Source organism: Austrofundulus limnaeus, unplaced genomic scaffold, assembly GCF_001266775.1.
Source record: "Austrofundulus limnaeus strain Quisiro unplaced genomic scaffold, Austrofundulus_limnaeus-1.0 Scaffold137, whole genome shotgun sequence".
Classification (NCBI taxonomy): Eukaryota; Metazoa; Chordata; class Actinopteri; order Cyprinodontiformes; family Rivulidae; genus Austrofundulus; species Austrofundulus limnaeus.
In genome coordinates this window covers 221268-234358 of record NW_013952539.1, presented here as the reverse complement: position 1 = coordinate 234358, position 13091 = coordinate 221268, and the positions used below count along the sequence as shown (strand labels likewise).

The following is a 13091-nucleotide window of genomic DNA, read 5'->3' as shown; positions in this document are numbered from 1 at the left end:
GCTTCCAGCACCTTGTTGAATCTATGCCACGAAGAATTGAGGCAGTTCTGAAGGCAAAAGGGGGTCCAACCCGTTACTAGCGTGGTGTAACTAATAAAGTGGCCGGTGAGTGTAGTTGTATCTGCAACTGTATTTGGTAATGTTTTGAACTTTTAAAATATTGCATGGTAAAAACAGAAGCTGCATATTAGTGACAAACTTTGATGTTTTTTAATGAGTTTCCTTCATTTTTGCCTTCTACTTTTAATTTAAAATAAGTTTCCATTCTCAGCAGGTTTCTAAGGTTCTTATTCTACATATTAACTAAGTTGATAAACAACTGAGTGGTGCATTACTGCTACTAGTGGTGATAAAGTGTATTGCACCTTTTTCATAATCAATGCGGTCCCACAGCCATCTGCGGCCCAAAGTTAAAAACTGCTGTTCTTTTGAGGCCCTCAAGGGGGCGCTCGTGGGGCCAATGGGTTAAGAATCTCTGGTCTAAACTGATACATTTTATCAAGGGTGTGAATATTAAGTGAATCCTGATATTTTGAACTACTTTACCTGTTCCTTTATGTGTTGAAACGAGGCATGCATAAGTCAGAAAGACTCACCGCTTCTTCAGACACATTCATAGCATTTTTTTCAAGGAAAAAGGTCAGAGTAAATATAGGAGAATAGAGAAGTGGAAAAAAATCAAAGCAAAACAAAAACTGGTGAGCATCAGCTCCAGATTATCAAGTGAATATCTGTCTATCTATCTATCAAGTGAATACTTTTTGCTGTTTTGAAACATTTTGAATTATTTGACAATGATCGGGCATTAAAAAGAATATGGTCATGTAGTAGTTAAATATAAAATTGGGCATTAAAAGACTTCCAGGTTAAAAAAGAAATCCATCTTGACAGCTAATAACATAGCATATAAGTGTTTTTTGCCTTTTGAACACCAAGTAATGATCCCGTGATGACTTGTAAATTGTAAAGGCAGGAGAGCTTAAAGAACATAAATTAACTTTTAATTCTGCTCCAGTTAAAGTCTACGGCTCCTTGAAGGCAGAAGCATGCAAAAACAATGCAAGTAATTTCAGATGCAGATTCTAATGATTCCAGTGAACCTTAACTTCCTCAATTAGGCGATCTGCCACTGCTCTGTCCTTCGTGTTGTTGATCATCTGAATGAGTCATCTGCAGATAGTTGCCTGAACACTTCCTTAAATATCCTTGTAGCAGAGAGTTCAACTGAAGACGGTAGTAATAAGAGGAGAAGATTTCCACCCATGTCAAACTGCAGCTTTTCAAATGCCAAAGCAATACATGTTCTGGTTAACACTGGCACTTGGTAACACATTTTTATGCACCATCTCAATCTGTCAGTCGAAAATAATCCTCTGCTCAAAGAGGGGCTCAAAGTTTTTTAAATAAAGCAACGTATGCTCTACATGAAAACAATTCCCCAGACTTTACTATATTTAGTACTCAAATTTAAATGTAAACAATCTTGCGCAATCTCTTGCACTATTGGAGATAAGTAGCAACTACAACTAGACCAACTTTACATCAAGTGACAACCTAATAAATATTTTTGTATTTTTTTTTGGTAGGTCAGTTATCCATGGCAGCCATCTTGAATCAAGCTGAAAGTAAAAGAACTGGAGCCGTACATCCAGCAATTACTTTCTGCAAGTTTTGATCAAAATTGTCCAACTCTTCATAAGATGTTTTGGTAACACACACACACACACACACACACACACACACACACACACACACACACACACACACAATGGGTCCATGTTCTTCGATCCCATGGGTTCTCAAACATTTTGTGTCTGGGGGGACTCCTTACAAGGGGAAAATTTTCCAGGGACACCCCCACCCCCATCACCACCACCACCACCACCACCACCACCCTCAATAAACCCCATGCTGTCATTTTAACCCCTGAATTCCATGGTAATAGTATATTTTTATTTGGTTTGTGTGTTTGATTTACTAGTGCATTGTTCCCCATATGCATATTTTTTAAATAAAAACCAAATTAACAATTTACTGAAATTTTTTGAGGACCCCCAAGATACAGCTTGCAGACTCCTGGGGGTCCTGGAACCCCAATTTGAGAACCTTTGTTCAATCCTCAGAAAGACTTTGCCTTGACTTCCATTCATTTTCTATTAATTTCTATAGCCCAACTCTGACCCTTAGCTTGAACCAAGTGGTCCCCACAAGGTAACAAATACATGTGCACAGACACACAAACAAAATAGGTTGAAGTCCCTTAAAGTCCCTTAAACTAGCTTATGTCACCAAAGTTCTCCGTCTACTTTGACCAAACTGAAATTGAAACCCTTGTGACTGACAAACCACTGACTGATTTGTTTAAAAGCAAACTACTGTTTCTGTTTGAGACTGAATCAATCAGAAAGCACAAAGATCAACAGAGGACAAAGTGTAAAAATAGCTGCAGATAAGAAAAAAAAAGCCTAACCAAAGCATTCAAGCACCTCCTGAGATGGCTTCTTTTGGTCAGCTACCTTAAAAACTTAACTTATATATATTTTTGCAGAACACTTTAATTTTACTTAAACTTCAATATTATCCCACCTTTTGTATTTTTTGTCCTACATACTCTGCTGTGAAGTACAGCCAGAAGAAAAAAAATGCTTCTGAGCTTTTAAATATCATAGAGACCCCACGAACCCTGCTCTATGTGACAGATAAATGAAAAATGAACCCAATACCTGAATGTATGTGAGTAATGAATTAATGTGGCCAGAAAGTCGTAAAGTAAATGAACACCATTAGAGTGAGCGAGCAACAGATAAACAGAGAAGGAGGGTAAAAGGAGTGAAAATGAAAGAGTCCTTCTGTTTCCTAACACCTTACAAAGGCAGCTTGTTATGCTGCCTTTTTCATTTTATTGCACTGATTGTGCCTGTATGGATGTGTCATAGTCATTACCTTTTTTTCCACTGGCCGACAGTATTTACAGTGCTTGTTGGTTTATTACCCCTTTTAAAATGACCACACTCAAACTTGAAAAGATCCAATCATTTACCACTCTAACAAGGCACAAACAGATGCTAATGGAAATGTTGATCAGTATAAATAAAACACTGACTTGAATGTTTGCGACAGCAAACACAAAAACGGGAAATAGAATGAAGCGGTGCACTTACAGCCACAGCCACCATGGAGTCGTCTGGTTTCCATTCTGCCCTCTGGTAAAAGCCAAACTGGGTCGCCGCCTTCGCAGACTCAATGTAGCTGACTATCAAAACACTGGGCTGTGTCAAGAAAAAGGGATACGGAAAAGAAAATGAGCACTTCCAAGAATTCCACAAATTACAGCCAGTTGAACGCTTTGTGCCATGAGCAGTTCACCATTTTATTAAAACCTATAAGAGCTCCAGGAGAAACAGTTTGAGGATGTAAAGTATCTGTGGTGGAAACACAAAATGTGGCTTTATTATTAGTTTCTACAAAAGGCAGCAAAACTGTAAGATGGATTTTTATGTATTTTTGGAAGGGGACCTTGGACGGGACCATGGCAATGTAACAGAGTACACATTGTTCGTACTGTCATTTCCTACACCCTGAGAGCAACTGAGAACCAAAATGTCAAATAAAATAATAAAAAACACTATTAAAAACATGAACCAGTTTAAAACACAGGCACTCTTCAAAAAGGGCTAATAATAATGTTTATTAATGCAATTAGAAATCGATCTGGAAACACTTAATAAACCATTAAGTTATGTTTTTCTATAAGGTGAGTAAGGGTGCCCCAATACAACTTTTTCACTTACGATACCAATATTGCAGCCTTGAATATTGGTGGATACCGATATCGACCCGATACGGTATCAGAACGAATCCTACATATTTTATTACTTTTTTTGTAGTGTGGAATCTTAAAAAGTCTTGGTCAGGTCAAACAGTAAACAACAGTCAACTACAATAGGTATGAGAAGGACTGGTCCCACTTATTATAATCTAATGGGTTACATATTTTCCTAACTTAAACAAAATAATATTGTACAATTAAAGACAATAAAAAATAATAAAATAGAAGATCCTGAAAGATTACTTCAATAAATCCAATAAAAACAAAATGTACTTTTAAAATGTAAAATAACTATTCACTAAAGCTATTTATGCTCGATCCAAGCACTGCTGGATAGAAATCCTGAATGGACTATTGGATAGACTGATTGTATCGAAGTGTTAATATTGGAGATTTTAGATGCAGACCGATATAATCTGATATTCATTTTTTGGCTAATATCGGACCGATATTTGATACGGATATCGGATCAGGACACCCTTAATGGTGAGCCTGCTTCACTGTATAAACAATGTCCTAAAGCATTTAGGACATTTATATAAACTCATGAATAACTTATTTAAAGAACATTAATAACATTGTTATAAAAGCACCATTAATATAAAGGAATAGCAAAAAATGCTAAAGCTAGTTGTGAAATTTTGTGCCTTGCATCACTAACTAAAATGACCCAATAAGCAAAGATTGATTGAGTTTATCACCAAATTACAACTAAATATTTATTATAAATTTACATTCTTTATTGTGAATTCTGTTTGAGTTCTGAACAAATTTGAGTTTGTACTAATATGCTGCACAAGACATTTTGCCACAGTGCGAGGAACATCCCATGTCTTTAAAAAATTTTAGTACGTATTTCTTATGCCTTACTTATTTATGACAAAGAGTCTTAGTCATTTTTATTTTCTAAAAGCAAAAGCAGTTACTATTTGCTGAATGAAATGCCATAATAGCATGTTTTGCTATTAAATATAGTTATTTCATCACATTTGTTGTGCAGCATCTATACAAGCAAAGAAATTGTGAGGTTGAGTAAGGATCACATAGATTTGTGATAATTTTATAAAGACATCAAACTGCAAAAAATAAAATAAAAATGCAGCAATAGAACCATATTTATATTACCTCTAAGTGATGATTTATAAATTTATTTACAGTGTACTAATTAGATAAATATGCCTACAAACATTTTTTTTGCCGAAGTTCTAGTGACTAATTTATTTAAAGAAAAACTTGACTGTAAAGCTTGAATGCAGCCAAACCTGTAAAACAAACTTCTGAGATTATATTGCCATTATTGTGTCTTTATGTATAGGTACAACTAATACATCAACAAATATGAATTAGTTGTTGAAGAGAAGAAGAGCTTTTTTTAAAGATTCCCAGCCCTTCAGTTATTGTATGGTTTTGTCCTGTTTTATGGCTGCAGAGTTCACATAGGTAGAACTCCAGTGTAACATTCATGGAAAAAGCAAAAAAATTCTGATTAGCCACAATAGGAAAAACCAGGGCAGTACGTGTTGGACAGGTAACCAAAGTCAGGAACCCTTTCAGTAACTCTAGACCTAACGATACCTTTAGTCACTGTAATTAGAGACGAGGTTTTAACAGTTTCTGTCCTGCAGTGTCTGTTTCACTGAATTAATAATTGATAATGCAGCTGACTGTAAAAACGAAAACCACTCCCTCTCTGCTTTTTAAAGCTTTGAAACAGCAACATAAGGGATGCTTCGCTGTCTGGTTTCTTCACAGGACTGTGGACAGAAGAAGTCATTAAGTCTTTCTTTGTTGGGGTTAAAAGGTTCAGAGATTTATGGGAATAACAGATGTGAAAAGGTGCATGTTAGGAGGAAAACACAGCTCCAATCAACACATTCACAGTCAGACATTTACAGGGGGTAAAATAAGTATTGAACACGTCACCATTTTTCTCAGTAAATTTATTACTAGAGGTGCTAATGACATGAAATTTTCACCAGATGTTGGTAACAACCCAAGTGATCCATACATATAAAGAAATCAAACCATAAATGTCCAGAAATGAAGTTATTTGTAATAATGTGGAATGGCACAGGGAAAACGTATTGAACACACTTAGTGAAATTTATCTAATACTTTGTACAAAAGCCTTTGTTGTCAATGACAGCTTCAAGACGCCTCCTGTATGGAGAAACTAGTGGCATGCATTGCTCAGGTGTGATTTTGGCCCATTCTTCCACACAAACAGTCTTCAAATCTTGAAGGTTTCGTGGACCTCTTCTATGAACTCTGATCTTTAGTTCTTTCCATAGATTTTCTGTTGGATTCAGGTCAGGTGATTGGCTGGGCCATTCCAGCAGCTTTAGTTTCTTTCTCTGAAACCAACTGAGAGTTTCCTTGGCTTTGTGTTTGGGCTCATTGTCTTGCTGAAATGTCCAGCCACGTTTCATCTTCATCATCCTGGTAGAGGGAAGCAGATTTTTATCAAGAATATCTCTGTACATTTTTCCATTCATCCTTCCTTCAATTATTTGAAGTTTGCCAGTACCATATGCTGAAAAACAGCCCCACACCATGATGTTCCCACCTCCAAACTTCACTGTTGGTATGATGTTTTTGGGCTGATGTGCAGTGCCATTTGACCTCCAAACATGATGTGTATTCTGGCATCCAAACAGTTCAATGTTGGTCTCATCTGACCAGACTATATTCTCCCAGTATTACACAGGCTTGTCTAAACGTTGTGCAGCAAACTTTAAAGGAGCTTCAACATGCTGTTTCTTCAGCAGTGGAGTCTTGCGTGGTGAGCGTGCATACAGGCCATGGTGRTTCAGTGCATTACTTATTGTTTTCTTTGAAACAAACGTACCTGATAATTCCAGGTGTTTCTGAAGCTCTCCACAAGGGGTCCTTGGCTCTTGGACAACTCTTCTGATAATTCTTTTCACTCCTCTGTCAGAAATCTTGTGAGGAGCACCTGGTCGTGGTCGGTTTATGGTGAAATAATGTCCTTTCCACTTCTGAATTATGGCCCCAACAGTGCTCACTGGAACCTTCAGAAGTTTAGACATTCTTCTGTAACCGATGCCATCATTATGCTTTGCAACAATAAGGTTGTGAAGGTCTTGAGAGAGCTCTTTACTTTTACCAATGGTTCTTGTGTGATACCTGGCCATCATTTGGGACTGAACCAGCTGATATTAACTTGCACTGACAAGGGGCAGGCTTGCTTTCTAATTACTGAGAGAGTTCAGCTGGTGTCTTGGCTTTCCATGCCTTTTTACACCTCCCTTTCTTCATGTGTTCAATACTTTTTCCCTGTGCCATTCCAYATTATTACAARTAACTTMATYTCTGGACATTTATGGTTTGATTTCTTTGTATGTATGGATCACTTGGGTTGTTACCGACATCTGGTGAAAATTTCATGTCCTTAGCACCTCTAGTAATATATTTACTGAGAAAAATGGTGACGTGTTCCATACTTATTTTACCCGCTGTATCTTTTCACATTCCTCGTTGGTACTTGTAGGCAGGCAGAGCTCCTAATAAAGAAAGGAAACAAAATATTGCCACATCCTGTCTGCAGCTGAGGAAATTAGCAGTGACCTTCAATCCATTGTTGCTGCATCTCAATAATACACAGACGAGGGTTGGTGTAAACGATGTGCGAAGCTATCAAGACAAAAATCACGTCTCTTTATAACGCTAAAAGGAAATTCTCTACACAAATGAGGATCGGAGAACATAATTAAAAATGCTCATAGCATGCATTGCTGTTTGGAGTTTCAAGGCAACAGCGGCAGATGCTGCTCCCTCCTGAACTGAGCAGAATCACAGTTTGTTTTCTTATGTTAGGTGTTTCTTCTGCAACTTATTCTAGTCTTTACCTGGTTTTCTTGGACATGTTTATTATCTGCAAAGCTCACGGAATAAAAGTTTAGTAGGGCATCCATCTCTTGGATAAACAACAGTATTTAAGCTGCTTTTAGACATGCACTAAAACAACAGCATCTTGAGGGGACCCTGTCACGCCTTAATTACCCCCTCGGTGCTTTTTCCGTAACATATTGGTGGTCAGGCCTATTAACATATATATGCATCACTTTCCACATGGAACAGGTCTGCTGCAGCTGCATTAATGGACAGGCATGCACTGGAGCAGTGGGTACATTTAGCTATCAGCTGTAGAACAAACGACTGATTGAGCCATTGTTGTTATGAATATTATATCAGGAAAATGTTTTACTTGTTTTTTTAGTTCCCTAAATATGACATTATTAGTCGTACCTTCCCATATCCAGCCTTTCTGACTCATTTCCTCTATGAGGGAAATAGCACAACAGACTTATTTAAACTAAAGAACCTTTTATTTTGAAAAAGCTTAATTCGTATCCATACTTAGTAACCTGAATCACTCTAAAAATCTGAAACTATTTTGTTTTAATGGATTTTTTTAACTTTAAATCAAACTATTATATAACATGAAAAACATGTAGCATCACTGTTGGGTGACCTCTAATCAGTGACGTAGTAAAGCCTTTTTCACAGAACACATTTACAGTGAGGCTGATGTGCATCGTGTTAATAAGACGTGGAAATGGAATGGGGGGGGGGGGGCTGAAGTCTCTGAGCTGACAAAGATAGAGCCAACTGGCTTGCATGTGCTGTAACGCAACCACAGCTCTTACCAACGATATGATGCAAGTGCTGTGAAAATGGCTTTCCTCTGCTTGAGCTACATGTGGCTGACATATTTGTGGAAAAGCAGTAATGGGTGAAGCAACGGGAGACTCTTTGTGCCAGCATCCCTGCAGAGATCTGACTCTAACACAGTCTGATGGGTGGATGCTCCGCTCAGAGTGGAGAACTACGGTAGCGCGGGAAGACGGTAGTTTATTGCAGATAATGACAATTCAAACAGACATTAAAACTGTGAAATGTTATTAGAAACATAACATTTCACCAGAGGAGAAACTACTCTAAAATACAACCCTGTTATATAATCATTTTACATTATCAGACTCCAGTTTTCTTCAACCCACTTACTTCCACAAGAAGAAAAAAATGTTTTTGAACTAAAGGGACAAAAACACAACACTATACATAATTATGTTATACATTCATTAATAAATGCCTAAGTATTTAAACAAATACAACTTCTGCTATTTAAATGGTTGACTTTCTGCACTCAAGGTTGAATTGTTGACTAAACTTCCCTCAACATGTTCTGAGAAGCAGCACTGGCTTTTTTTTTTTTAGAACTATAGGAGAATCAATGCTGGTCATAATATGAACTTTGAACATGGCCATACATGTGTCAATGTCACACGCAAAAGTAAACATTCCAACTGAGAAGCTTTACCTTACTTGCTACCAGTGATATAAAAACTAAAATTAAAGAGAAGGCAGCAGAACTTTGTGACAAACAACAGTGTCCAGTCCTGGTCCTCGAGGGACACTATCCTGTATGATTTAGAGCAGTGTTTCCCAAAGTTGGGGTCGGGACCCAAAGTGGGGTCCCGAAACATCAAGGTGGGGTCCTGAAAAGATTTTCTGAGTTAATTACCTTTTTGCCTTAGTTGTTACAAATGAGTGAGGTTAGTGTATTTAAAATGGATAAATGTGGTATAAAATATATTGTTACTATGCCCATGTTTTGTTGACCTGATACAAATGTTTATCATCCAAAAATAGTTGTAAGCACAGGTCTCTGCTACTGTTATTTTGTGGGTCAAAAGCTGAAAAGTTTGGGAACCACTGCACTTTGGTTCCCAAAGTTGGGCTTGGGACCCAATTATGGGTCATGAAGCACCTTGGATAATCTCCAGAAATCAATTTAAAGGGTAATAAAATAATTGCTGCTGTAATATTTTCCTTATAATTACACAAAAACACAAAATAAGTACAGATAAGAATTTATATTTGTGTACAAGCTGTTTAGATTGTCAAAAAGTCTGTGTTTTTAGAGTTATTAATGAAGTTTGTGTACTCAGACCAATAATATTTGGGGTCACAAGGTATTTTGTGGGTCAGAAGATAAAAAGTTTGGGAACCACTGATTTAGAGGTTTCTCTGCTCCAATACACCTGGTTTGAGATGATTAAATAGGCTTTTGTAGAACTTAAAGAGGTGATTCAATATTTGGATTGGACACCCGTGGACTAAAAAAAAATTTTTTTTTTAAATAAATCAATGGACGATGACCAGGTTTCATTCTGCGCAGGCGTACAAACATATCTGATGACGAGTACAGAAGTTACCTTTCCATTCATGTGACAGGTGTATAGGTGGCACCCTGAGCCAACACCTTCACTGCTATTTATTTATATTTTAATTAAAATAATAACTTCAGACTGTCGTGCTGCAGTGAGATAAACCACTAGATTTAGTTGGTGAAGAGAGGTTTAAATTGAAGTTAAAGCAGCACTTGTGGTAGCACTGTTTTTACCCCAGAACCCATCATTTCCCCACAACTTACTCGACTGAACCAGATGCTGAGTTGCGTCTCTGACAACAGGGCGAAGTAAAACCTCTGGGAGCTGGGCTGGATGTGGAAGGGCTCCTCTGCACTCCTCAGTGGACAAAGCAGCCTCCGGGGCCAGCCGGTTAGAAAATACATGATGGCAAACTCCCTTCTCCTCGACACTCCGAACAGTGCGGCAGTGCCCGATCCTCCTCAAACAGTTTGTCCTTTTTAATCCAGGCGACTCATGAGCGGCTCTTTCTCCTTGGAACAACTGTGACTGAGCCCAGCGCGGGCACAGCTCAGGTTATAAACACGCAGACGCCGTCAAACCCGAACGAAGCAGCCGGTGAGGCTAAGCGGCTAGCCCCTGGGCTAGCATTGGTTTTACAACTTGAGCTAATGAGCGGTTCAAGGGAACCACAGAGTAAGCGAAAACAAAAACAAGCAACCAAGAACCGCAGCGTCACCATAAAACGGCGAGCAGCGCCTGACGAAGAAGACTGATTAACTCTCGATCCCGGTACCGTGTCAGTTTTTTCGGGGTTTGTTAACGGCTAGGAGCCCAGTTTTCACTTCTCTGTGCCTCAGCGAAGCCATTTTTACAAGAGTCAATCTGACTTAACGCTGATTGGCCTGAAAGGACGTGTTGACATCTGACGTCACCGCTCTGTTATGTGAAATGCTGCGAAAAAAAAGCAAAATAGCTCGCTGCTGACACCTACTGGTCAAATAAAATGCATCCACAAACATTGGCTGCTTGTTTCCATTGTGCCTTCCCACCTCGAGTTTATATAAAGAATTAAAGAGATTAAAGTCAGAATTCTGAGAAAAAAGTCAGAATTATTTTTTATTTATTTATTTTTTCAGTGGCCCTAATCCTCTTCCGTATTAACCCACTGTGACAAAACTACATTTTACATTAGGCCAAGTCAGAATTGAATTGTTGAGAAAATTTGTAAGCATTTAACTCTAAAAGGTCTCACTTGAGAAAAAAAATACATCAAAGAATATATTTTGTAATGTTTCTATTTCAGATTAGAAGGGAATGTTACACTTATCTGGCCTCAGATTTTATAAAGAATTATAATCAACATAATTTTAAAACTGCTCTTTTTGTTAATGGTAAATTCTCCTTCGCATTCATTCATTCATTCATTCATTCATTCATTCATTCATTCATTCATTCATTCATTCATTCATTCATTTGCTAGTGTTTCTTTAGAAATGTTCAGCTTTCTTCTTGGTATGACAATTGTCAGGAATTGGCCTTATATAATTAAGGTAAGGTAAGTTTATAGCACATTTATAGCACATATGCCTGCCTCAACAAACCCACTGTCATCTGCACAAAGCAGGCAGCACTGTGAGGATCATGTTCTTTGATTTCTCCAGTGCTTTTAACAAAATTCAGCCTGATTTGCTTGGTCTGAAACTCCAGAAGACTCAGACGGAGGCCTCAACAATCACTTGGATCAAAGACTACCTGACAAACAGACCACAGTTTGTGAGACTGAAGGACTGTGTGTCTAACCGGGTGGTCAGGAGCACCACAGGGTACTGTACTCTCACCATTCCTTTTCACACTGTTCACTGCAGACTTCAGCACAAGTCAGACTGCTGTCATCTACAGAAATACTCAGATGACTCTGCAGTTGTTGGGTGTTTTAGAGATGGATAGAAAGCTGAGCACAGAGAGCTGGTGGACCGCTTTGTGACATGGTGTGGGAACAATCATCTCATCTTGAATGTGAACAAAACAAAGAAGATGATTGTAGATTTCAGGAGAAATAATGTTAAATCAAATCCTGCTTCCATCATGGGAGAAGAAGTGGAGGTGGTCGAGGAATGTAAATACCTCGGTGTTCATCTGGACAGCCGACTGGACTGGAGACTCAACAGTGAAGCAGTCTACAAAAAAGAACAGAGCAGACTGTAATTCTTAAGGAAGCTTCAATGTCTGCAGCAAGATGCCGCAGACCTTCTATAAGTCTGTTGTTGAGAGCATCGTCTCTTCTGCTGTCATCTGTTGGGGCAGCAGCATCAGAGTCAGGGGCATAAAAAGGCTAAACAACCTGATAAAGAAGGCTGGTTCTGTTCTGGGGACTACTGTGGAATCTCTGGAGATGATGGTGCAAAGAAGGATTTTACATAAAATCAAGAACATTTTGGACAACCCTGACCATCCTCTTCATCAGACTGTCATAGAAAAACAGTGTCTTCAGTCAGAGGCTTCTTCAATTACATTGTAATACAGACCACTACAGAAGATCTTTCATGTCCACAGCCATCAACATCTACAATACGTCTTTAGTTAAATGAGTTACAACATCTAATTTCCCTCTGGAAACAATGAAGTATTTCTGAATTGAATTGAATTTTAGCAACAAGTCAATTCAAAGAACTTTACATGAAAAAAAAAACATAAAAAAGAAATATATTACAGTGGCATAAAAACAGAAAGAAAAAGTTGGACCACAGACTAAAATTAATGATGTTTATCTGTGTTTTTCAATCCTGGTCCTCAAGGCACACTGTCCTGTTTTAGAGGTCTCCCTGCTTTCACTCACCTGATTCAGATGATTGCAGTTCATCAAAAGCCTGCTAATCAGTTACCAACTGAAATCAGCTGGCTTGAAGCAGGGGAACATCTAAAACATGCAGGACAGTGTGACAGTAGGACCAGGGTTGAAAAACACTGATCTAGAACAGTCAAAGGAAACTCTAAACAAACAAAAAAAAGTATCCATCCATCCATCCATCCATTTTCTTCCGCCTATCCGGGGTCGGGTCGCGGGGGCAGCAGCTTCAGAAGGG

At 38.3% G+C, this 13091-nt stretch overlaps 1 protein-coding gene across 1 annotated transcript in view; it reads right to left on the bottom strand.

Moving 5' to 3' along the window:
* Nucleotides 1-10538, bottom strand: part of ric1 (RIC1 homolog, RAB6A GEF complex partner 1) — a gene marked incomplete at its 5' end in the record, with an annotated part of 40847 nt that extends 30309 nt beyond the window's left edge. Inside the window, 2 exon segments of the mRNA XM_014015997.1 lie at nucleotides 3162-3269; nucleotides 10290-10538. Of these exon segments, the coding sequence (XP_013871451.1) occupies nucleotides 3162-3269; nucleotides 10290-10430 (249 nt within the window).
* Between the last annotated feature and the right edge of the window lie 2553 nt (nucleotides 10539-13091).